We start from the raw sequence: 25244 nt of genomic DNA, 5'->3' as shown, positions 1-25244 counted from the left end.
ACACAGGAGGAAAATAGGAAAAAAATATTTGGAACTCCCCCAGACCAGGCAGTTAGTCAGGTAATACATGAGGAATAAAGAGCAGTAGTACCAACTCAGAATGAAGTATATAAAAATTGTCAACCTACCATTCAGAATCCAGGAAAGCTGGGTGTAAATGTAATGGTGATCTTATCACTTAGCTTTCCAGGAGCCCGGAATGTCATGTTTGACTAGTTATAGCAATGTATGTTGTATACATGCTTGCATAACTCTGCAGTTGGCATTCAGGATTCTGAAAGAGCCGAGTGCCAATGTAATGATGATTCCATTAGTTGTCACTCAACTTTCCAGGATCCTGCATGGCATTTCTCATTATGGTTATGTATGGTGTATAAATGTGTGCATAACTAGGCACAAATATATACACCATACATGCAGCTCTCTCCCACCTCTGCTATGTAGCCAACAGATAAGTGTTGTCCATTTGCTCAGATGTCATGGTGTCCTCTCTGGCTTCCTCCTGCTATTTTACTTTCTCTCTCCCTCCTATGCACTCTCATTGGGATGCTGTGGGGTGCGCAAGGTTCTTTAACCCCTTCCCGCCCCATGACGTAAGGTTACGTCATGGGCGCGGGGTACTTCTCGCAAAATGACGTACCCTTACGTCATAGGGATACTGCGAGATCATAGCAAAATAGGCCGTGTTCTTAAGGGGTTAATCTGCATCACGCCCCAGGTGTCATTGTCTGCACCAGCTCAGCAAGTGTAGGAATGTCAAGTGTCCCATTCCAGTAGCAGCAATGACCCCGGCTACAGGTCCTCTGATCTCTGCTTTATGTCCTTCCCAACCTCACCAGAGAGCTCAAGAAAATACCAGCCTAAGGGGTGCAACCATGGACCGAGATGGCATGATCCCGCTACAGCTGACTGATGAGGGGGAGCAGAAGCTCCCTCTCATTAATGAGCGGTTTCTACGAGCATCAGGCGCTGCTACGGATCGTACCTGCAATGTTTATCAGACTGTGAGCTCCATAGCAGAAGCCGTCTGCCCGTACAACAGCTCCCGGCTACTCCCCCGCCCCCAGCAATCAGCTGTTGTCGGCCGCTCTGCTCTCCTGCTGCCTGCTGTTTCCCCGCCCCCAGCAATCAGCTGTTGTCAGCCGCTCTGCTCTCCTGTTTGTATACAAAGGGCTGGCAGCTCAGTGAGAAGGATTTACTATCTGTTTCAGCTGCCGGTCAGGTCAGATCTCAGCATGTTCGCTCTATAGGACGCATTGACTTTTTCCACCCACTGTGGCAGAAGTCTGTGATGCTACCCCATTGCTTTTAATAGGGTCGGCACTGTTGCGGCCCAATTGAAAGCAGTGGGTTGCAGGCAACCCTGTATCGATGATTTTCAGGGAAGGGCTTGAAATAAAAGCCCTTCTCTGAAAAATCATGCCCAGCTGTAAAAAAAAAACAAAAGACATTATACTCAACTAGAAGAGCTGTCCGGCTCTTCTGTCCAGCCCCGGCAGTCGTCTTGTGTGTTCAGGAAGCCGGAGATTGAAAAATCCCCTCCCACAGAAAGCGCTGGTCTCATTGGCTGAGTGCTCAGCCATTGAATGACAGCTGAGCGCTGCCCGTGACTGGCTGAGCACTCAGCCAATGAGACCAGCGCTTTCTGGGGGAGGTTTTTTTTTTTGTTTGTGTTTTTTTACAGCTAGGGATGATTTTCAGGGAAGGGCCGACCCCATTGAAAACACTGAGTGATATCGCAGATTTTTTTTTCTCTGCGCTGCAAGGCTCGAGTGTAAGAAAAAAAGCGCAAATGAGTATGAAACCATTGAAAATCATTGGTTTCATAATCATCACTTTCAAATCGCAAGAAAAAATATCACTAGTGAGTAGGCACCCTGATGCTCACACATGGGAACCTGCACTATATGACTGACCAAGTAGTTAGGAGCATCTAAAAATGGTCTTTGTATGAGAAAAACAAAAAAAGTCAACGGCTCATTGCAAATAAACCCAAACTATTCACTGGACAGAAGTGTTATGATGTAAAAAGGATAATGGAGAGCATCCGATGCAGGAGGCACAAAGACTTTTTGACAAGACTCATGGACGTTCTACTTCAAAACAAAAAGTAGGCACTGGAGCAGGGACAATATATTTTCAATCTATTTCTAACCAAGCATGAAGACACACTGGGTGCTGTTAAAATTAAAAGGGAAAATTGCTATCATCCCTTCTGGAAATCAAGGATTTGAAACTGAAAATCTAAAACCTACCTTAACATGGAGCTCAGGGTGAGAGTTCATGTAATCAAACAGCTTTTGATAGTTCTGGTATTGCTGATCCCACTCAGAGCTGTCACTGTAGCGAAAATCATCACCCAGTGGGACTAAGAGCACTTTAGTGCGGAAGAGCTTTGACTTCTTTCTGTACTGATCTAAAAGCATCCAGGCTCTGCAATGAAATCCATTCAGACATAGATAAACACTAGGGAATGTGGCAAACAAAAGAAGTACAAGCCTAGCTGTAAGCATGGTTCATATCTATGTACAGTACATACAACTATAATATATACATACACACACAATGTGAGCAGAATATAGCATTACCTATGTTCTATATTACTCTCCTGAATAAGTTCGGGGGGTACTCTCCAAGGACAACTGACTCTACCACCAGGCAGACGCTTAAAATCAAACTGACAGCAGATTTTTGGGTCTGGACCGCACGTATGAGGAACATCATAGCTGTAGAAAGGCATCATGTGGCACAAAATATCGGTGCTACTTCCTAAATCTAAAATTGAAAAATACATGAATAAATAAGGACAGTGTAATCCGTTTAGCATCATAGAATTAAAATCATTTTTTTAAAAGTAGCAAACCTTAATGTGAAACATACATCATGTTTGCTAAACCCTGAACACACACTATGTTGCAATGTAAAAGGTGCCTAGACTACACAAATACACTGAAAACAAACTTTAAATCCTGAAATAGATTGCCATTTTCACACTGGAATTTAGAGCACAAACTGGCTAGTATTTCCCCATCCTCTGCAGTCCACTAGTCAGCTTCACTGGGTAGACTGGGACAGGTGTAGCAGAGGGTGCTGGAGTCAATAGCTCTACACTGCTACATACCTGAAGACTAAATAACGCAGAATAGTAACAGAATACACAGACCTCCTCCGCCAATCAGCTGTTTGAAGGGGCTCCAGTGCTTTGCCGAATGCTGCAGCCTGTTCTCTCGCCTGTCACAGCACAGTCATCAGTCGTATGGCCTTTCTGTAGCTCTATGCTCGATATGCAAATTAAGAGGCTGCAGTGTTTGCCTGAGTATTGCTAATTAGTGGGAGTACTTAGAATGACCCTCCATTGTAATACTAGCAAATACAAGTAGTCAGCAGGACTTAATGCGATACAACCAATAAGGTGAGGACAGAGGTCTTTAAATCAAGGTCTCGCCATATAAATAGGGTTTGGACCAAAAACCCACAAAAAACTTGTCATCCAAAAGTAGAAAGTAGTATGGCAGTAAAAAGATGTACTAAAAATACAAAAAAAAAACTTTGTAAACGCTAAACGCTGTACAAAAATGTCTGCGTTAAGAAGGCCTTACTTTAATTTTTACAGCACACCATGTATTTGTGTGGAGCAGCTTCTCAAGGATATGTGAGCTACTGTACAAATATTTCACAGAACAGCTACAAACAACTAAAATATTTAGGGAAAGAACAATGAAAACAAGGTTGATGGCTCAAGGTCCTGCATCGCTCAGATACTTCAGACCCTGAATCCTTCATCTATGAAAGCTGAACTCTCCACAGCTTTCTGTGCTGGCTGAAAGTCATCCAAGTTACGAACAACAAAGATTGTCCTCAACATAGAGCAATCGAATATTAAAAGCATGATTTAACCACTTTGTGCACTTTGGAAATCAGCAGCCCGACTGGTTCCTAAAGCCTGTAGGACGGAGTAGCTAAAGGTCTCTATAAAGCATTAACATCACAAGTTTTTATCTTTGAGCCAACCAAGTTTCATTCTAGCTTTTTTTTCCTAATTAAGGCTCTTAGAATAATCCATTAGGAAAGGCCTGTATTACTGCCTTCGATGTTGAACTGTTACCATTCCAAAAAGCACTGCCAAAATCTCGTTCTTGATGTGCGCAAGCATTCAAGTTTGCAGACAAATATTTTATTACATGAGAAAAACGAGAAAATCAAACCTCATAATTATAGAATCATAAAAACCAACTTTACTTCTGTGCCTGCATAGCACATAGGGAGTGAAGCACAGTGCCACACCCTAATAAATCGCTCATTCTGGCAGACTATTATATACCCACGTAAAACAATGGAAATCTGCTGTGTGGTCATGGATGAGATGTTACTAGAGAGATTCAACACCACTCCTGTCCAAGGCCTCTGCCTAGTGTTACAACTCAGCCCCATTTACTTGAACGGGGCTGATCTGCAAAACCTGAAGCAGCAAATGTACAAGAGTGGCTCTGTTTATAGGGAAAAAAAGCTAAATCTCATACATCCCTTCAAAAGAGGCTGTATCAAGATTACAAGTTATTTACAGGATAGCAAATACCTTGCTGATTGGTGGGAATCTCAACGCCGATACCCCTGCTGATTTCAAGAATGGGGTTCCCACATACCCCATCCTCCTCACTGCAAGGTTACTGCACCCCCTAGATGAGTAGGAGACTGAATGGAGCACTGGTCTTGCAAGTACACTGATGCTCCATTCACCTTTAATGGGACTGCTGAGATAGCTGAGTGCTCGGGTATTTCAGTCTGCCCCACTGAAATGAATTGAGTGCTAACTGTGCATGCTCCATTCATTCTGACGTCACTGCTGGGAGAGAAGCAACCCCCACAGTGACAAGTCGAGTGGCAAACGAGGCCATAGTTCTTGAGATCAGTGGGGATCTCAGCGGTGACATCTACATCAGCCAGCAAGTTATTCCCTATCCTGAGGATAGGCAATAACTTATAATCTTTGTACAACTCCATTACGCTTTGTTTCTTCTCTTTAGAACCAGTCACTGTAATAGGAACAACTTCATTAATTGAGCTAGCCTTATTAGCTAACCTTCCAGCAACCAATAAAAGTAATAACAGAACTTGTGAACAACTACTGGTTTAAAGCACTGCATAAAGATTTGTGAACATTAGCAAAGACAGAGGACCTAAAATAACCAAATGTATATACCATAATACTAAGCAATGAGAGAAGTCATCACATACCCCAGTTTTGTCTCCAAAAGAACTCCAATGTCTTTTTTGTTGAAAAGTGTTTCTTTATTGAATAGTGAATACGTTGGATAACCATGTTAGTTATCCCTGAGCGTTTTAGGAGGTAAGCCATGGTGGGAGAATGTCCAAAAGGATCCACAGCCCATCCAGATACTGGTTTTACACCTGTATAAATAGACAAGGTTTATAGTAGACGGGTGTGGTATAATGAGAAGAACTGGTTCCTTGCTCGTTCCATACAATAATATTGTGTCTGACTTTTACACAGCAGGATTTAGGTCAAAAGTTTGGTTCACTGTTTACAAGCCAAAACCAGAAGTGGATCTAAAAATGGGGAGAAACAAATCTCTCCATCGTTTTGCTCTGCGGAGGTTCCATTCCTAGTTTTTACCTAAAATACGAATTGAAAATAATCGCCTAAATACTGCTATTTAAAAGAGTCCTTTCATTACGATAAATGCAGGAAAAGCATAAATGTTGGGTAAAGATAAACTAAAATAGGGATGTTGCAGTCATTAATAAACCAGCTAGAAATACAGCATTTGCCAATAACCACCCAATACCAGTTTATAGCAAATAGCCATTTGGCTTAAACCTCTGGCAATTTTCCCGATTTCCTCCCCATGAACCCTACACTATACATTTAATAGGAAACTGTTGCCTCTTGCAAGCCAAAAACTTACCAGTTCAAGTAGTGTCATAAATGGTTGCCAAATAAGCATGGGATCCTGCATTAACATGCCAGTTCTTTGAAATGTTTTCTTTTTAAAAGGGCAAGTGCCTACTTGTCAGATGCATTCCTATATTTTAGTGAAATCTTAGACTATACACGAGGACGTATATAGCCAAGTTCATCTATGTAGCTCCTACCACAAGATGCACATCTGGGAATTAGAAGGGTTTATGCTCATTTCGTCACGATCTGTGGACTATTATTAATGGTCGACATGCGGTTTATAAAGAGCGGTCAGACATTTGAAAAAACGTGCACGGCTTGCCTTCATAGCTGCAAGCACAGAAGCCACTATAGAAATAATTGCAGCCGTCGCCTCCTGAACCAGGTCCCAGAGATCTCTTCATGGGATGGGATTTATGGTAAAACTTTTCACTAGACTACCTTAGGATTTCAATCTGTAAGCCCCAACACAAGAAAAGTTGATTTTCCCTTTTAAAAGTATTAGCCCTTTCTGAAAACCAAGATATTTTCTCAAACCCAATGATGTTTAGTCAAACTAAACTGTTCATACAGATGCAGTTTTAGTTTGAAAACAGACAAAATAAGGGATAGCCGGCTTCCTGGCTTGAGGAGCACAAAGTAAAACGCTAAAAAATAAGAAGTGGAATCGACAAAAGCACAAAAGAAAAAAAAAAAACTACCCGTTTAAGAACCAAATAGCTACCAAAGTCTACTACACAGTAATCACAGATCTAGTAGACTCTTCTTCACCCTTTAGCAGAATAGCTGCTGTGCTGGAAATATTACTCTAGTGTGGGTGAAAATTACTGCATTCATTGAGATTTGTTTCTTAAATGCATAGCATACTTCAGATGTCTAAAAATTGATGTTACTAAAGCCTTATTGCTACACAGATACAAGATGCTTGAAAACAAACATTTTTTCCCCTTTGGGTCATTTAAATAGGAAAAAAAACGAAAAAAAAACCAAACAAACAAACCACAACCACTACCTTAAAGAAAAAAGAAAATTAATCTTACCAAGATTTTTCTCCAGCCATTGGTGTCCTTCTATTAATTGGTCAATTATAGAAAAATAGTGAGCGGAAGCTTCATCAGACATAACCCATCCACCCGTAACCATCTCAAACTGTTTCTGCTCAATTAACCTGTAAATTAGATTAAAATAACAGTGTTAGGATTAAAAGGTAGCAGTTAGAATTGGCACAGCATTTAAGGCTAGGTCTACATCACATTTCTCATGTATATTTAAAGTGTACTACAGGAAATCTCTGAACGTACACAGTAAAAAGGTGTCTGTGGGATTACATTAGCTTAAAAGAACCAAAAACGGTGTTCTTTTGGCCTCCATCAGGCTGGTATAGCACAAAATCCTAGAGTGTGGAGTAGATTAAAAGACTACGCTAGACCATTTGTACCAAATAGAACTCCATGATAAAAATGTATACGTTCTCTGCTGGCCCTACAAATTTGCCATTGCTCCTGCATGACACCAAAGAGGACACCACATGGACATATACGATTCCACACGATTCTGGAGTTGTGGCTCACTAAAGGCCAACCTTTATCACTGCCTATAGGAATGCCCAATCATCCAATGGTTTGGGGATCGCATTAGCTCTTTCACATCAACCCACATCATTATCCATGGTCCCCGTGTCCCACTCAACGCTATTTGGTTATATAAAATACCCAAAGTGATTTCAGCTGGATGCAAAGCAATACTCTAGAAATGGCTACACTCTGCCTATCCCACCTTTCTTAGAAAGATCTCATTTATTATGTGCATGGACTTGGTGGAGGCATCTCTACACAAGGAGCCTTCAGTAACAATTTATCACATAGTAGAGCTTCATATCCGTTCTTCAGGTTCATATTAAACAAGCTATACATTAATGTGTTAGACCAATTGTTTGGTATCAAGGAAAGACACTTTGGCAGAACCAAACAATTTTACCCACCTAAAGGGTTTGGAGAATGTCAATATGCCAATTTAGCGCCCAGATTGTTTATGGGCTAGCCAGCAAATACTATGGTGATGTCTATTGAAGCCACCACGTTTTCTCAATTTACAAGAGGAGAACTTGACTTCAATGACACCACCTTTTATATACTGTAGCTTAAACTTTAAAAAAAAGTGGATGATTTGTGTTCTCCATCTTCAGTTCATTAAAATAAATCTGAAGTTTCCCTCTTTCCAACACCTTTTCCCCTTCCCTCTGTGTTAGCAGGTATTTATCTTTTTGCTGACACTTATCCAACCTGTCTTTGTTTAAAAACCTTTTATAACTTCGATAAAAACAAGTTTTAAAAAGTATACGTAAAAAAAGGTGAGTGTAACACAATGTGACCCTCTGGGGGACAGATAACACTGTATGGCATATGTTTAATAATTATATATGTATATCTTAAACAGAGGCCATAAATGTGATGCGAATAGATCCCAATATATATTTTTTGCTCCTTTGTGTCATATCTACAGCAATTCCAAGCCATCCCTACTCCAGAATTCTTCAAATGTCTACTACTTTGGTTATCACTGCTAAGCTCTAGCCCTTACACAAAAACAGCAGAATACATAAAATTTATAAGAGGGGAAAAAGTCACCTTTGCCCATTTTTGTTTCTAATAGCTTAATTTTAGCAAAGTTTATGCAAACCTAACTTCTGATCATTCCTGAAGCTACAACAAGTATGGTGTAGCATCGGGGTGGGGTAAGGGGAAATGTTACTATTTCCCCAAACCCCTCTACCACTCTGTTCATAAGAAAACAGTTAAAATTCTACCCGTCCTAGGCTGAGCTCCCTGCATACAGGTTGGTTTTTTTGAGTTGGTAACCCCTCTTTAGTGATCTTCCGCTTGCCCCTGGTGTAACCTATAGCATTTTATTGAGGTCCATAAACCATTAAGCAGTTTGGCTTCTATTGAGCATTACCAACTGCAAAGTCTTATTTCAGCCTTCTAAAATGCTGCAACACAAAAATATTTGCTTGTGTACAAATTTAATGGTCCTGATAAAAATGTTGAAGGAAAAGTAAATGCTCTCACCACTGTTTAATTTAATTAAATCCCATAGGCATTGTTAACATAATGTTTATTTTTACACAAATAAGTGCTTACCATAGGTCTGAAAAATAATTAACTTAAAATAAATATTTGGGTTTTTATTGGGTCATCCGCTGTTACAATCCATTAACTTGTTTGGCAGAGAAAAAATGTTCTCTTTTTCTCGGTCTACTATGTGCAATTAGAATAGCAGAAAATCTGGGACAGTCATCGAGATGACTAAATAAATCCGGCAATTATCTTGTCAATTGTTTCCAGCAGAAATTTGTTATCAAAATTACAGGTCAGCTAAGTAATCCTGCGGAATACAGTGTAAGCAGCATGGCTCCTGAATTAACAAAACAACGTGTATTGACTTCTGACAAGTCGGCACAATTCCTACTTAATCCACAAATCACATTTTACCAGATTAACATGACACGGAATTCTATTGTCAAAAATCCAAGGTTTGGTGTCTTATTAGAGAAAAAATAAACTCATTTTATAGTCTTCATAATGACTCGTTGCCAAAAAATAAGACCCTTTGCTAGTCCTGTCCAGAACGGCAACAACAATGAACTAGAGAAGTCGGAGTTCTGAGATCTTTTCATAGCCTAACCAGCCCTTTGTGCATCATCTCCTACACAAATGCTGAGTGACAACCACTAATAGTTATTGCAGCTCACATGATGGATGTACTGTAGCCTAACTTTCTTAGACTTGAGAATATACTGTGTATGCTTAGATATGCAGGGATACATCCTATACTTTATACTGCTGTGCAAATGCTAGTTTGTTACAGAGTCTGGAAAAGCTGGTTGGGAGTTGTAATGATGACAGTAAACAGCGAGGGAAGAAACTTACCCAGTAATAGCTGAATACAATTTTTCTTTACAATTTGGCAAAACAAAACAACCCAAGGAATTGCATGTACACAGCAGCTCTATGACCAAAATCTAGTACCAAGGCATTTATTTGCTTCTGTGCTTGGGCTGCTACTGGCAAGTAGCAATGCAAAAAAAAAAAAAAAAAGTTACAAGGTCACTCCAAAAAGGTCTCATATGACCTTAAAAAAAAAACATTAAAAAAAAACAAACTATGCCTATATGCTGTATTAACGCATATGGACATCATAGAGGACACCCCCGCTAAAAGCCAGAATGAAGAGCAGTGCTTTACTAGCACCTCCCATTCTGGAAGACTTAAGCAGTCAGTCATTCGAACGGCCACCATGTAGCACAATATTGTCCCTGCAGAGTGCCTGACTGGCTGCAGCCTCCTTCAGCTGATTTTTGCCGACCGTTCCAACAGCTACATTTTGAAAGAGGGCGTCTTTGTACAGTATTTTAAGGGGGTTGTCTCACCAAATCACAATGGTGTAAGAAACAAAAATGTTTCAGCCCTAACCATAGCTTTAGCTCATCCAAATGGTCAAAAGTATAGGGAGCTACACACAAAAAGGTTTGTGCCAGAGAAGAACAGTCAGCCTAATTTACAGCGACTTTATGCTATTCAGATGAAGGTAAGCACATTTTTGAAAAATAAAGATGGTTTTACATGGAGCTTTTTTTCTAGCAGTTCTTGTGTACCGATGGGAAAATCTGAAACGCTCTGCAAAACATTTTTTTAAGTTTGTGGCTTTTTCCCTGAATCTGGTGAAAAATCCCACACCTCTGAATAAAAATTAAGAGAAAAAAAAAAGTACATAAAATATATTTAAAAGTTGCTAATGAATATTGCTGACCGTATGCTATATCATTGCTGGGGAAATATCTAACCAAGCAAGGATGCCTTTAACAAAAATCAGCATTTACCAGGCTTGTCAAGAGTAAATGAGGAGATTAATATGCCATCCACGGTTGCACCAATCACAAGAGTGCGGCTAACCATAAAACAGATTTATACAGCTTTTATTGTATATAAATGGAAAAAGACTCAAATCTGTACGTATGACTTTCCCCTAGTGGCGGCAGGCCCTAGGACAATCGTCATCCCAGCAAGCAGATCAATGCTTGGCCCCCTTCCACCAAGGGCCCTATAACATGTTCACCCTCATTTGCAACTAGATCATATTTGTTTGCCAACAATATTTCTTTAGAACGTAGCTCAATATGAACAGAACTTTCATTCAGCAAATTCTGTGTAACGGAGAATGGGTTTTTATTACACTTACTTCTTTACGGCATCTCTTTTCTGGTTATCAATTCCATCCCACCACTTGGCGAAGTAGGAGATCTCACTCCATATGAATTTTCTTCCTTTATCTTCTTGCAATTTTACAACCATGTTATTAAGAATGTGCTGTGTCTGGTCTCTGAAATAGTCATCAAAGGTTTTCAGCCAACCTACAAGAGAGATCTGAACAATCAGAAACTTGAAGGTTAAAAGTTTTAACAGAAGAATATCTCCTCTGTTCTACAGCATAATCCAACAGTACTGTGACCTGCAGATGAAGGAGCGCAAATTATAGCAGCTAAATGCTGAATATATGAAGACACGACTGAAAAATACTCGAAAGGGGCTTTAACCATCTTGCAATTTTCAACTGTGATACATTATTCCAGGCTATACATAATACACGATTCTTTTGTAATCTGCATATGATGAATCCAAAAGGTTTTCATTGTACAGAACGACCATGGAATCGTTCAAATAGAAACCCTGTAAAACCGTAACTCAGGAATAGTGCTACAGAAGGATGGCGGTCTTGACCTGTATTCATGAACAGCTTTTTGTATATAACTCTAATTTGTGTTTCCTGTTATTTCTTTTACCTCTTGAGTTGAAGAAACTCCCTACTTCTTTTCAGTTTCTATGAAGCCATCTCTCAGCTAGAAATAGAAACTGACAGTATTTCATGTTTCTGTCACGTTTCTCTGTGGGGTTATTCTCATTTGTATGGGTTATTGAGATGACTAAGCTGTGCAGCAGTAGGCAGTCAACTATATGGCTTACTGTTCTGGAACAAAGTACATCGGGTTTTGTGGCTCTGAATTGTGGTCCTTTCACACTAATTTTCAACCACCGGGGAAAAAAAAAAAAAAAAAGGTACTAAAGAGAAACTGCTTTTAAAAAGGGAATTTCACACAGAATGCATAATACCGCAGTAATGTAACGGGTTGGAACCAACAAAAATATGAATGTGTAACACCTGGCTGTGGTTTCACTAGTTGTGCCAAAACTCTTTATTAGCTCGCTGCGAGCCAAAAGCATTGGGATTGTCTGGGCGTCACATTTATAAACGGGCAGAAAGTTCCTTGTGTATGCCCTGAAAGATGCCCAAATACGTTAGGAAAATACATAAACTGGAATATAAAGATGTCAGTATATTAAAATACATCATGGTGATGGGTGAAAAATACGTATTTCCCTCATAATAAAAAACTTAACATAACTTAATAGTAATCCTTGAAAATCAAAGCCTCATTTAGCCAGGTTGCCATTTAAAACGAAAACAACTAACTAAAGCTTAGGTCTTCGGCACACTTGCCATGTGTCAGAGTTGTGCCCAAGAGGGAAATCAACCTGCAGAGCAGATTTTAAAGCCACAGCATGTCAATTTTATTCTGTACATTTCACCCCTTTCAATGAGCAGGGCGACATACATGAAGAATCTGCAGCAAAACCTGTGAAAAAGAGTATATTGCAGGATCCCCATAAATCTGCAAGGACTTTTCTCCATACTGCATTTACATGTACATCCCCATAGATGTACTGTAATGGTCCCCATTAGTGGTTGTCAACCTGCATGCTGCAGAACTCTTGTATGAGACCCAGATAACATAGAAAAGGTTGAACAGAATACTTAAAACACAAACACAGGAATTGTTTTTAGGACATTCTCTCCGACACATCCAGTGTGTTGATTACTGGTAATAAGCTGGACATCGATTCCGTAGCATTTGAAATGTGAAAGCTTGAATGTGCACATTAGCAGAAAAAATGACCAATTTCAAGCATCAGCTTAGGAGAACTCGTGTACATCATATCTAACAAGTCTGTCTTAACCCTTCTCCTACAATGAAATTTCAGGACAATTAGACAATTTTCATACTTTTTGACATGCAAAAATAAAACCCCATTTGGTAACCCATATGCCTAAAGATGTAAATGATCACAACACTTTCAACAAACGTATCACTCTGACTGACAAATAGAACTACTAAATAATTTTACTTAAAATTATGCTTTTGTGCTGAAAGAAAAAACCAACATTTTGTTTGGAAAAAAACAAAAAACACAGAAAAAAAGGGTGGGGGGGGTATGTAAAGTCCTGTTAAAAGTGCACCTTTTGGAAAGATATATGGGTGGGAGATGAACATGTGAAGTCTGTGTGGATCGAGATAAACAAAATCCTCTTAGGTGTTCTCTATAGGCCACCAAATATAACAGAAGCCGTTGAAAATCTATTACTGAGGCAAATAAATGAAGCAGCAAATCACAGTAAGATTATTGAGAGACTTTAATTATCCGGATATAAAACTGGGAAGCTAAAACCTGCGGACCTCTTAAAAGGTAACAAGTTTCTGTCAGCAACTAAAGATAATTACCTTACTCAAAATTAGTTCCAACTAGAGGGACGGCCATTTTGGACTTCATTTCAATCAACCAACCTGACAGAACAATTGGAGTGCAGGTTGGGGGGGGGGGGGGGGGGCACCTGGGATATAGTGACCATAAATAGAATAAATTTTAACTTTCCTTTTAACAAAGATTTATAGGGGAGCTACAAAAATACTAAACTTTAGGAAAGCAAAGTTTGATCAGGTCTGAGATGCTTTTAACTGACTGGGACAAATGTCCTCGAAAATAAGAGTACATAAACGTAGATGGGAAAATATGTAAAAACATCTTAAATACCTATTGTGAGTGGTTGCCATCTTCCAGGAATAGAAGGGTTAGAAGTAGGAGAAAAACAATGTGGCTCAATAGAGATGTAATGGGGTAATAAAACAGCAAATAGAAAGTTTAAACTACTAAAACAAGAAGGGTTTCTAAGAGACACTGTCCTGGAGTACCTCAAGAAAAATCAGCATGTGATATGTAATAGCAGCGGCCTCAACATCACCACGCTCCTAGGACTGAGGAGCGCAAGTCATAAGGGACAGCAAGAAGGAAGTCACTGTGAGCAGCAGACAGCGCTGTGAACATGAGCACGCAGCTGGCACCGAAGGAGCGCAGGAGCACATCCCTGATAGCAGTGTCAGCAGCGGAGCAGAACCCACTTCAGTTGGCTGAACATCTGAACGCTGTTATGAGCATCAGCGGGGAGCTTACATCAGGGACGGCACTATTATACTGAGCTGCCAGGACCTGTAGGGGAGCGATGTCAGCTGCCAATCAGCTACAGGGGGCGTCACCCTTGTCACTCGTCTGCACCAGTACTTCTTGGTGGCGTCAAAATACAATAATACTGCTTCTCTACTCATGCAGTGACCATTGGAACCCCGTTTCTGGCAGTTGGGCCCCCGACCAATCAAAGAGATCTCCTATCTACAGAAAAAGGGGTAACTTTATATTTTGGTGCAATCTCTTTAGCAGGAAGTTTTGTTCCTACTCTCACTTGTTGCTCCCTCCTGCACCAACACAGAACCAGCGAGTAAAACATTTCATCCAGCTCACCAACTTCAAATGAGTGCTGCAACCCAAATATTATATCCAAAGCTTTCAATCTGTCCAGTTAAAAAAAAATTAAACCACTGCCTTCTTCCTGAAGATCCAGTCTTCGATATACAATAGGTATATTAATAGATTAGTAATCTACGAATGTTCTGATTCTTCTTGCGGCAAAATTTCAATTTTTGGTAGTAGACCAATTAAAAAGTTCATGCACAGCTCAAAAACTATAAGGCCAAGTGGCAGGATAAATGGATGTAAGTCTTGCAACCCCAGCCTTTTATGTGCTCTATGTAAAATTACATTTAGTATTACATTGTTTGACAATTACAAAGCAGATGCCGAATTTAAGATAGACATTTAAAGACATGAGAGAATAAAGAACATATTCTGCACAGCGCTTTCAGCTTGATTATGCTATTGTGTTAGTGTAATAAAACCTAATTTACTCTTACATTTCCGTATATTACCCTGGTTGAGAAGATTTAACAGCCATGAGTTCTGCTCATTCCCAATGCTTGCTTTTATGAGAATCACTGAATGTAAGGATTTTATTTTTGTATCTTCAGGGTTGTATAGTTTTAGTTAAACACCACTGAGCCATTTTTATTTTATTTTATTGTCGAAAGACAAATTAATTGTTGCAAACATTGTGAATGCAATGCAGCTAATCCTAAAAGCTCAAAAGAGATGATATCATTAGACAAATCAGTTACAATACTTCCGCAGAGGGACAACAAGTCTTCCGATAGATTCTACCACCCTTGACTCTTAACCACTAAATAATGAAGCAAATAACTGCAACACATTTGGGTTAAGCTTGGCAAAATATCTGAAAAGGGAACCTGCCAGTCATTGCCTAGAAGCCCATATACTAGGGGTTTAGCTAAAGGCTTATAGGTCCTGGTGCAAAGTTTTCAGCTTGGGGGGCCTCCTGGCAAACAGTCATACCGTGACCAAATTATATCACCATACCGTGCATAAATTATATCACCATTCCGTTACTGGATGACACACCCAAACAGGAAGTGAATATTACCACTATACCATTACTAAATAAAACCACCATACTGTGACAAAATACCACCATAATATGAATGGTTAAAATCACCATACGGACCATACCGTGACTAACACTGTGACTGCTTAACACCATATTGCTGCTGAATTTTTTTTTTTAAAAGCACTACAATTCTGAAATTACGAGAATATAGTATTATACATTACCAATATACCTGGGTGTATGACTGTCCCCTTTTGATATACTATGACCCTCATGTGTCCCCCAGATATATAAGTCCCATGTGTCCCTCCTATATACAGTAACCCCTCCCTGTGCCCTACTCCTGTATACTGTAACCTTCTGTACTCCAACTTCTGTATACTTTGACCTTAACCTATCCCACTTCTATATACTATAGTATGGCCTCTGTGTCTTCCTTACTATATGTTCTAAACCCCATTTCTATATGCCATGACCCCATGTTCCCCTTGTGCCTCCCCACTCCTATATACTATGACTCAGCATATAGGAGTGGGAAGCACAGCAGGTCATAGTATAGGAAGGGGGCACACAGATCATACTGTGGTATATAGCTGTGGGACATAGGGGGCTCATAGTATATAATTGTTGGGTTACAGAGGGTCAAAGTATAAAGGAGTGGGAGCAAGGTGTAGGATGTTTTGGTGTGTTCTGTCTTCCCCGATTATCCCTGCATGGTTTCCTCTACCCCTCCGGTGCTCAGTTCTGTGTGTTCTTTAGGTGCCAGCGCCTGGTGTCCTCATGCAGGCGGTCATGATGTAGCTTGGCTCCTGACCATCACAATCATCAGACTTCTGGTGCTGCCCCACTGTATGGACTGCTGCAGTACAGGAGACAGTGGGAGGTGGAAGCTGGCCGGCGTCAAGTCAGTACAGAATACAGCAGTATTCACGCATAGCAGAGGAGGGGCCACCATAGGTCTATTAGGCTACGACAGGATAGTACAGAGCCAAGTCAATGACCTGTGGGCCCCCTGGTCACTTTTGCGACCGCTGTGACCCCTATAGCTATGGCAATACTATAAACTTCATTTATAACGCCTATAGTTTAAAATGGAACTTTCTGCAGGTTTGTGTTCCTGACCATGGGCATCGCAAAAAACAGACAGGCTCCTAGATTACATAAAATATTAGATTTTACACACACAGTGCAAATTAAGACTTTTTTTCAATAATCGAAGGAATCGGATGTCTGATTGACTCAAAATGTATTCTGCAGCAGGACAACGAACCCGAGCATACAGCCAATGTCATTATGGACCATCTTCAGCGGACAGAAGAAAAAGAACAAGAAGTCCTAGAGGTGATATTATGGTCCACAGAGTCCTGGTCTCAACATCACGCTTATGTGGGATTGCATGAAAAGGAAGAAGGATTTGAAACAAGGCCAAATCCATAGAACACATTAAGTTAGTTCTCTAAGTTGTTTGGAACAACCTCCCTGCCAAGTTCCTTTAAAAAAAAACTCACAGGGCATATTTTCCAGTTTTCTACTATTATATTAGGTGAAAACTGATAGGCTTGTGGGGGGTCCGACCAATGGTTCTCCCACCGATCTTGAGAACAGGGATTTCATCTGCCCAACTTCCAATCACTGCTGGATCTATGCCCCGACTGGGTGAATAGAGCGCTGGTTGCGCATGCGCAGTGCCACTCTACTCCTCATTTCAGTGACTGACGGACATCTATGTGAGCTATGGTATTATTTTATAGAGTGAATAGATGCCACCAAAGAGTGTGCATATGAAGGAAGCTTTACCAGGTTATTTTCTCTTCTTCAGACATTGGGAACTAAATATTATAGCCCCCCTCTCCAACTAAAACTTTAATAGGACATTCTACCACCATGTTTAAAAAATAATAAACTATATATAAAATTTCTGTGGGCTCATCTTATGATACAGGCCGCTTTTTCTATTAATCTGCACAGTATACTAAATTTCACACTCAAAAATTTGTTCTACTCGGCGGCGTACATAGAAGACTGGGGGCACCATAGCAAACATTAAATGAGCCCTCATTCAGGCGCTGCTTGACCTTACAACACTCCTCCTTAGGCCTCATGTCCACAAGGAAAATCAGGCCCGCTATGGGTCCTTCCTGCCCCGCGGACATGAGGGCTGAAAATAAGAATAAACTCACCTGCTGCGGTCCGTGCGTGTCTTCCTTCCTTCGCGGCCGGATCTTCTTTCTTCGGCCCGGCGGACGCGCTCATCACGTCGGCTGCGTGTCGCGCGCATGCGCCGGGCACATCCGCCAGGCCGAAGAAAGAAGTTTCCAGCCGCGAAGGAAGGAAGACCTGCATTGCCCGGTGCAGGCGAGTTTAATTCAGGCGCGGGTCTCCTACGAATCCGGACGGCTTCCATAGGCTTCAATAGAAGCCTGCGGGAGACCCGCACCTAAATGGAGCATGTCTGGATTTTTTCCTGCACGCGGGACCTGCACCTGCAGGGAAAAATGACATCCGCAGGTATTTAACTACCTGCGGGTGTCTAATGCATCCCTATGGGGCGCGGTTCCGCGTGCAGGAAAAACTCTGCGGATTTAAAATCCGAATTTGCCGTGGACATGAGGCCTGACTATCTCATTTCATGGGTGCGAGTTAGGTACAAGCATACTTCTTAGAATTTAAAGAGTATATGTTTAACATTCGGAGAGGACATTCCCTTGCTCACACACATCTTTATACTTTGTTTCCTTGCACTTTTGTTTGTTCTGTATGAAAATTGATAAACCAGTTCAACTGGAGTTCCCTAGAACTTAAAGCATAGTCAATACTTACTAGAAATACAAAGTTTCGTACAGATCCTGGAGCTTGGTGATGGCTGCTAATATTTAAGGTTATATCATAGCAACTCCTCAACTCTGACCTTAAATACTTTGTACCGCTTTGCTTTAAAAACAAGACTACTTGTAATGATTAATTAGCGTCATCTACCCGTGTTACAAGATTGAGGTAAATAAGAACCCAAAATGTGGTCGATCCTATAAACAAATGTGAGGGAGACCACAAAGAAAAAAAACAAACACACGTTTTCTTAAAGGCTTCTATCCTCAAAACAGCAGCACCTGTTGACATGGTTATACATTACATCACGTCCTTACATGATTGACCACGAATAGAATTAATAGTTTTAATTATCTGCCGTGCTCAAGAAATAATCCTACTGAAAGGAAATTTCTACGATTTGATTCAATTGCGTCTACTTTAAGACGGAAAGTGTATACTGTATATAAATTATGCATGCAAATTACTTTGATCACTGTGAGCCGTTGGTGCTGAAATGAATCAGTACTGAACCCAACGGAAATTAATCTCTCTCTGAAACATTTATGAGAATTAGTCAACTCATAACACAACAAAATAATGTTCATTTCTTGCTAAAATGAACCGTTTGAAAATATGCAGTAACAATGCCAGCAACGCATGCAATCCTCATAGCTGAGCCAAGTGCCACCAGTTCTTCCTTTTACTTATTCTTCCTACAAAATAGCAAAAATCCTAAACTCCGGTCTCCTGCAAATTTTGCAGCAATGCAGATAATACCATCACGGCTAAACAAAAACACCACTAACAAAAACTCTGAACTTAAAAAAGGAAACCTGTAATTTCAACTTTTTTTTTTTGTAAAGGGAAAGCCTAAACTTTAAAAGCATCTTGAACCCTTTAATGGCCAGCGGGTTTTTTTCCCCCATTCCTACTTTTGAAGAATCATTACTTTTTTTTTAACTCTTCTGTCGCCATAGCCATCTGAAGGCTATTTTTTTTTTTTTTTGCAAGGAGAGTGGTCTTTTTTTTTTTCTTTTTCCTTTTTTAAAGTACCATTTATTGTACCGCTACTATATTAGGCCAATATATGACTTGGTTCCTGCATTTATCACCAGCATGCCCCCCTGCAGGCTGTATCTCCCTGGGTTAGTAGATGCTATGATCTATTTGCACATTGTACACAAAGGAAAGCGGTATATTTTATTCTATATCTTTATAGAATACCATAATAAATAATAGCATCATGAAGAACATTATAAAGCAGCCCTATGCAGCATAGATGCAATTTCAGTAGCTGTGAGAAAGTAGTAGCTGCAGCCAACTCTGTATCAGGCTGCTCTCACACATACATCCAGAAGGCGTCACGCAAAGCTATGACAAAACAACGACTTTGTGTGACTTTTAGAGCGCATGTTACAGCGTTTAACACCGCCCTCCAAGGCAAAGTTTATTCAAAGTGCAATACCTATTTAAATTTATTCCTAAAATATAGAGTCAATGGAGTTATAATCAGTTCCTCAAAAAGTTATTTACAAAAAAAGAAATCCCCATAGATCCCTATAATGCATTTTTCAGGTCAGAAAGCCCACGGTCAGGCCAGGATACTCGTCTGTGATACCATTAACTGAAAATGGCCTTAAACTGCATTATACCATCTTTAACAAGAAAGTCTACTTTTTAAAGCATTTTGTATTGTGTCAAGATACAAACCTATAGACCCCTCCCACGGCGTAAGTCAAGCAGAATAGCTGAAGGGGCTTATGAAGGGGAGATACCGCATTTGTTCATTAAAAGACAGTTTGTCATAGCCAGTTAAAATAAAGCGAGGATGTGTAAGAAGTATTGCAGCTGCCACAGGGAGAGAATCGATGGCCTACCCAACATCCTACCAGACAGTACACGGATTCTATAGACAAGTATTAGCTACGATCATGTTCTTTATGGAACCTGTCAATGGTGCCTTTGGCAGCCACATTTCTAATATAGCCAAGAACAGTAATGCTTGTTTTAGGCCTTTTCTTTTTTTTTTGGAACATTCAATTTTTATTGAAAAGGTTTTACAAAGTAATTGTAGTAGTATTAATGAACAAATGACATAACCTCATTGATTAGGTCATCACAGAGAGGTTGCTTTAGGTCCTTTATAGATGTCCTTTAAAAGTCTGCATTTATGAAATGTGTCCAAGTAAACTAACTCCAGAAGGGAGTTGGGATTTGTAAAGCATAAGTAGCCTGCTTTTATAATGCATGAATGAGTAAGAGGACTTTATATGAAGTAAATGAGACTTCCTACTGAACATTACCGAATTGGCATTGAACGTTAATAGTTTTGACTACTGCAGTCAACTCAAGAACAGATGCAATAAAACCCTCCGGGGGCATTGGGCACTTGATTTTTGTATATGAAGCTGAATAGTTTCATCTTATGCCATTTATTAAGTTAATAATAGTGAAGTGTGTCTAGAATTACCGTATCGCCTGTATAGAGAAATTATCAAAAGCCATCCTTCACTTCATAAAAAGGACTGCTACAGTTTAAAGTGTACAATACCACTTTATCTAATTTGCTCCTGCAAGCTTTAGATTTAATATCATTTATGAGCATTATACATAATCAATACAAAAGTGTCTGTAAGGACACACGTATTGTAATTTTATTTTAATCATCTCCCAGATAATACAAGAGTACATATGAATCAGACCAAATTCTATTTCATGGTTCAGAGGCTCAGATATTGCCAGTACACTAAACCCAGGAAGTTATCTGCATTTCCCTTGCGAGTGCCTTTTTTTTATTATTAGGTAACTAGCAGTTATGTTTGCGAGAATAATTAATTTCAACCATGATCTTAACAAGATTCAAAAGTAAAGAGCAGATTATAGGATCTTGGTTAGGCCGAGGACACGGTAGCTAGCATAAGTAGACGCAATTTAATTAAGAAAAAAGATAAACCAAGAGAGGAAAGCGGCCGATTGTGGTCCAACATTCGCTCTTTTCAATGTATAGCTCTATGTTATGTATGGTAAGGGGAAGTAGATAGACCCTACTAAAAACACATGAGAGTGGGCCCTGCATTTTTTTTGGGGGGGGGGTGGGGGGGGGTTCGGAAGAAGTGAGGAGAGTTTTTTTTAAATCATTTTACATGGGTCGACTGCTTAAGAGCCCTTCTGCCATCTCAAAGGTTGATGCTTCTAGGCTTTCACACGGGAACGCTAATTGCTAACTGAAGGGAGACGAAATACATCGGAGATCTCTTCCATCGGTTCACCACTATTTAGAGTAATTAGGTAGTAGTTTGTAGATAAAATGACTTCTGGTTTACAGAGGCGGATAGCCGCTTGGCTTTTAGGCAAGCTGAACCAAACAACTGAAAGATTCTCGCTTACTTGCCCTGTCGAATTCCTACTTTTACACGGGACGCTTGTTGCCTCTAATGGCTTCTTTGAGCGATTATTTGAGAGAGTCTCAGTCCATGTAAAAGTACTCTATAAATTCTAGGGATTAGTGGGAATGAGGGGGTGACAGGGTGGCAATAAAATGCATCACTGTTTATCTAACAAGCTATCTTATTGAGCTTATAATTCAGCCAAATTGAATGAGTTGACACTGGGACCAACCTCCCCGGGCAGTTTCTATGGAACAGGTTATGTAGGGCCTCAATAGACTCGGTCAATGTATTGCAAAGTAACTCAACTATTTACATGTATTCTATCTAGTTGTAAAACTGGTAAATCGAGCTGCGCATAAACCATACCATGACAAACCGTGCACACATGATTTACCTGGATCATTGTGAGAGTGAGGCACAAGGAAAACCTGAAGAATTTCATTATCCCACTCATGCTCATCGTAGGTTATATCAAATCCTTGTTTCCATACACCACCGTCTGGATTATCAAAGGGAAGAATTTCATACACATCCAGCATCTAAAATAAAAATAAAAAATTACTTGGTACATCAATACAGAGACTACCAGAATTTTTATTATGTCTTTTGAAGACCATGAATAGGAGAATGTGTATACACAGCATAACAAATTAGTATGTTGAGAGCCCATTACTACATATCTAAGTTACAGAAACGGCTACAAAATTATTCTAAATATAAGGCTTGCAAATAACTTGTGGCCTTCAGTTTCCATACAAAGTCAGTAGATACTGCCTTAAAGGGACCCTCAAAATGTGCAGAAAGTCAAATGTACATAATACACAAAAGGTGGCAGTGAATAAACCAGTACTGCCAAGCAATAAAATAAAAAAGTTGGAAAGATGCTCACTGTAGTGGAACAGACAAACTTACCTCACCCCATCCCCTTACCACTCCAGCTTTGATGGTGCCAGCACCCCCACTGTAGCAGTGATGTCACCAGTATTAGGGACATGCGACTGATGCAGGCAATTATTGGCCCACTTCAGACAGTGAGTAACTACAGCAGTCATATGTCCCATTATCAGGACTTCATCGCTACTTCAGTATGAAAGCACATAGCAGTTGTGAACCAACACCAACTAAGGTTTAGGTGAAGGTAATGTGATTTTTGTGTCTTTCTAGCACAGTGACCAACTTTCCAAAAAGGTTTTTCTCCTGGATAAGCCCTTTAAGAACTATATACCTTTCCCGGTAGATGGCTCCCAAGTCAAATTTTGCATCTTTCAAGCATCGGGTCTACATTTGTAAATAGATTCACACGAAGAACTGAACTTTGTACATTTATGCCAAAACCCAAGTACAGTCTTCTGCAAAGTGTACAGCTGGCATATGACCCATATACGGCAAGATGACAATACGGTCTCATGAGCATTACATGACTTTATTCACATCAAGATCAAAGCCTTGGCAGTTACTGAAATCTAAATGTCAAAACCCATTTAACAAATGGTCACCTGGACATAAGTTCAAAAGTACAACAGAAAACACTTTAGATTCTGAAACAATCGCACAAAAACCATTCCCTGCCAGGTTCCACAGTGAAATTTTCTGCTTGGGTGCTTTATTTGTTCTTACTTGTCATCACTAGCATTTTTACAAGCTGTGTCTGTGTAACAGGCAGAATTTCTAGAATTGAACAGGTACCTTCTTCAATGCAGCAAATTGTACTACTCAAAACATTAAATAAATCAATACAAAAAAAAAAATTCTAAACCCAGTCAATGATAGAATTTAAAAAAATTAAAACTATGGCAGTCATCAGAAATAGCTCAACATCCTATTCTGTCAAACGTCCTTCATCTGGTACCCTACTGTGTACATATAGAAAGCGCATAAATGCAGCTTCGATGGCCAGTGCTCCATGCATTTTTACATGAAGAATATGATCTTTGTAACGCCTCAAGTTCATACCATATACACATTGTCAAAAGGAAAAAAAAAAAAAGCACCTAGGAGTTGTCGGAATCAGATTAAAAACTTTATATGCGCGATAGGAACATAGGGAAAAGTTTTCAACTAGCAATAATCACGCCTCGGATAAACCTCATTGGCTATGATACTGATAGGAACATAGCATGTTAGGCTGAATGAAGACAAAGTCCATCTAGTTCAGCCTGTCTTAACCTCCCCAGAAGGAGGCCAAAAACAACAACAAAAATAAACAGCAGCAAGCCAATTAGCTCCTATGGAGGAAAAAAAAATCCTTCCTGACTCCATAATGGCAGCCAGAGTAATCCCTGGGTCAACATTTGAGATCAACAACCCCACGGCTAATGTCTATATCCTGTAATATCACAGTGCTCTAAAAAGACATCTTATTCCCTCTTAAACTCCTCTATGGATTTTGCCATCACCATGTCCTCAGGTGGAGAGAGTTACAGTGTCTCACTGCTCTTACAGTAAAGAACCTATGTTGGTGGTGAAACCCGCTTTCTTCTAGACGTAGAGAATATCCTCTTGTTACCGTTGCAGTCCTGGGTATAAACAGATCATGGGAGAGATCCTTGTATAGTCCCCTAGTGTGTTTGTACATAGTTATTTGATCGCCCCTTAGCCGTATTTTTTCCAGGGTGATAGTCCCCATTTTGATAGCCTCTCTGGGTATTCCAGTCCTCCCATTCTGTTTATTAATTTAGTTGCCCTTCTTTGAACCCCCTCAAGCACTGCAACATCTTTCCTGAGCATCAGTGTCTGTCCAGAACTGTACACAGTATTGCATGTGGGGCCTGACAAGTGCCTTATATAGTGGAAGAATAATGTTCTCGTCCCTCGCCCCTATACCTCTTTTAATGCCCCCCAAGACTATTTGCTTTTGCAGCAGCTGATCGGCATTCATTGTTCCAGTTAAATCTGTAGTCAACTAGTACCCCCAGGTCTTTTTCCATGTCACTTTTCCCTAGCTGTACCCCATTTAGTGTATATTGGTGACATCCGTTTCTCCTGCCCATGTGCATATACTTACATTTATCAACAATGAACTTGATTTGCCATTTTTCTACCCAAGCCCCCAGCTTATCTAGGTCTTGTTGCAGCCGCACATTGTCCTCCGTTGTATTAATTTTCTTGAATAATTTTGTATTGTCTGCAAATATTGATATTTTACTGTGCAGTCCCTCTATCAGGTCGTTGATAAATGTATTGAACAGAATGGGGCCTAATACTGAATCCTGTGGCACCCCACTAGCAGTGGTGGCCCAATCAGAGTACAAACCATTTATTACTACCCTCTGCTTTCTGTCTCTGAGCCAGTTCTTTACCCAGATACACACGTTTTCGCCCAGACCAAGCGGTTTCATATTACATATCAAACCTATTATGTGGCACGGTGTCAAATACTTAAAGGCCCATTTACACCGAGTGATGATCGCTCAAAATTCGCTCAAACGACAGTTTGAGTGACA

General features: G+C 40.1%; 1 protein-coding gene and 1 pseudogene across 1 annotated transcript in view; both read right to left on the bottom strand.

The window, feature by feature from the left end:
• MAN2A1 (mannosidase alpha class 2A member 1) overlaps nt 1–25244 on the bottom strand; it is a 108795-nt gene that overhangs the window by 46219 nt on the left and 37332 nt on the right. Inside the window, exons 3-8 of the mRNA XM_066603047.1 lie at nt 22196–22340; nt 11159–11330; nt 6961–7088; nt 5236–5409; nt 2589–2775; nt 2256–2433 (exon numbers count right to left, since the gene is read on the bottom strand). Coding sequence (XP_066459144.1) covers nt 2256–2433; nt 2589–2775; nt 5236–5409; nt 6961–7088; nt 11159–11330; nt 22196–22340 — 984 coding nt within the window. The remainder of the gene's footprint in view (nt 1–2255; nt 2434–2588; nt 2776–5235; nt 5410–6960; nt 7089–11158; nt 11331–22195; nt 22341–25244) is intronic.
• On the bottom strand, nt 23801–23919 carry LOC136630942 (U4 spliceosomal RNA; annotated as a pseudogene).

This window comes from Eleutherodactylus coqui, chromosome 5, assembly GCF_035609145.1.
Source record: "Eleutherodactylus coqui strain aEleCoq1 chromosome 5, aEleCoq1.hap1, whole genome shotgun sequence".
Classification (NCBI taxonomy): Eukaryota; Metazoa; Chordata; class Amphibia; order Anura; family Eleutherodactylidae; genus Eleutherodactylus; species Eleutherodactylus coqui.
This window is presented reverse-complemented; position numbering and strand designations above follow the sequence as displayed.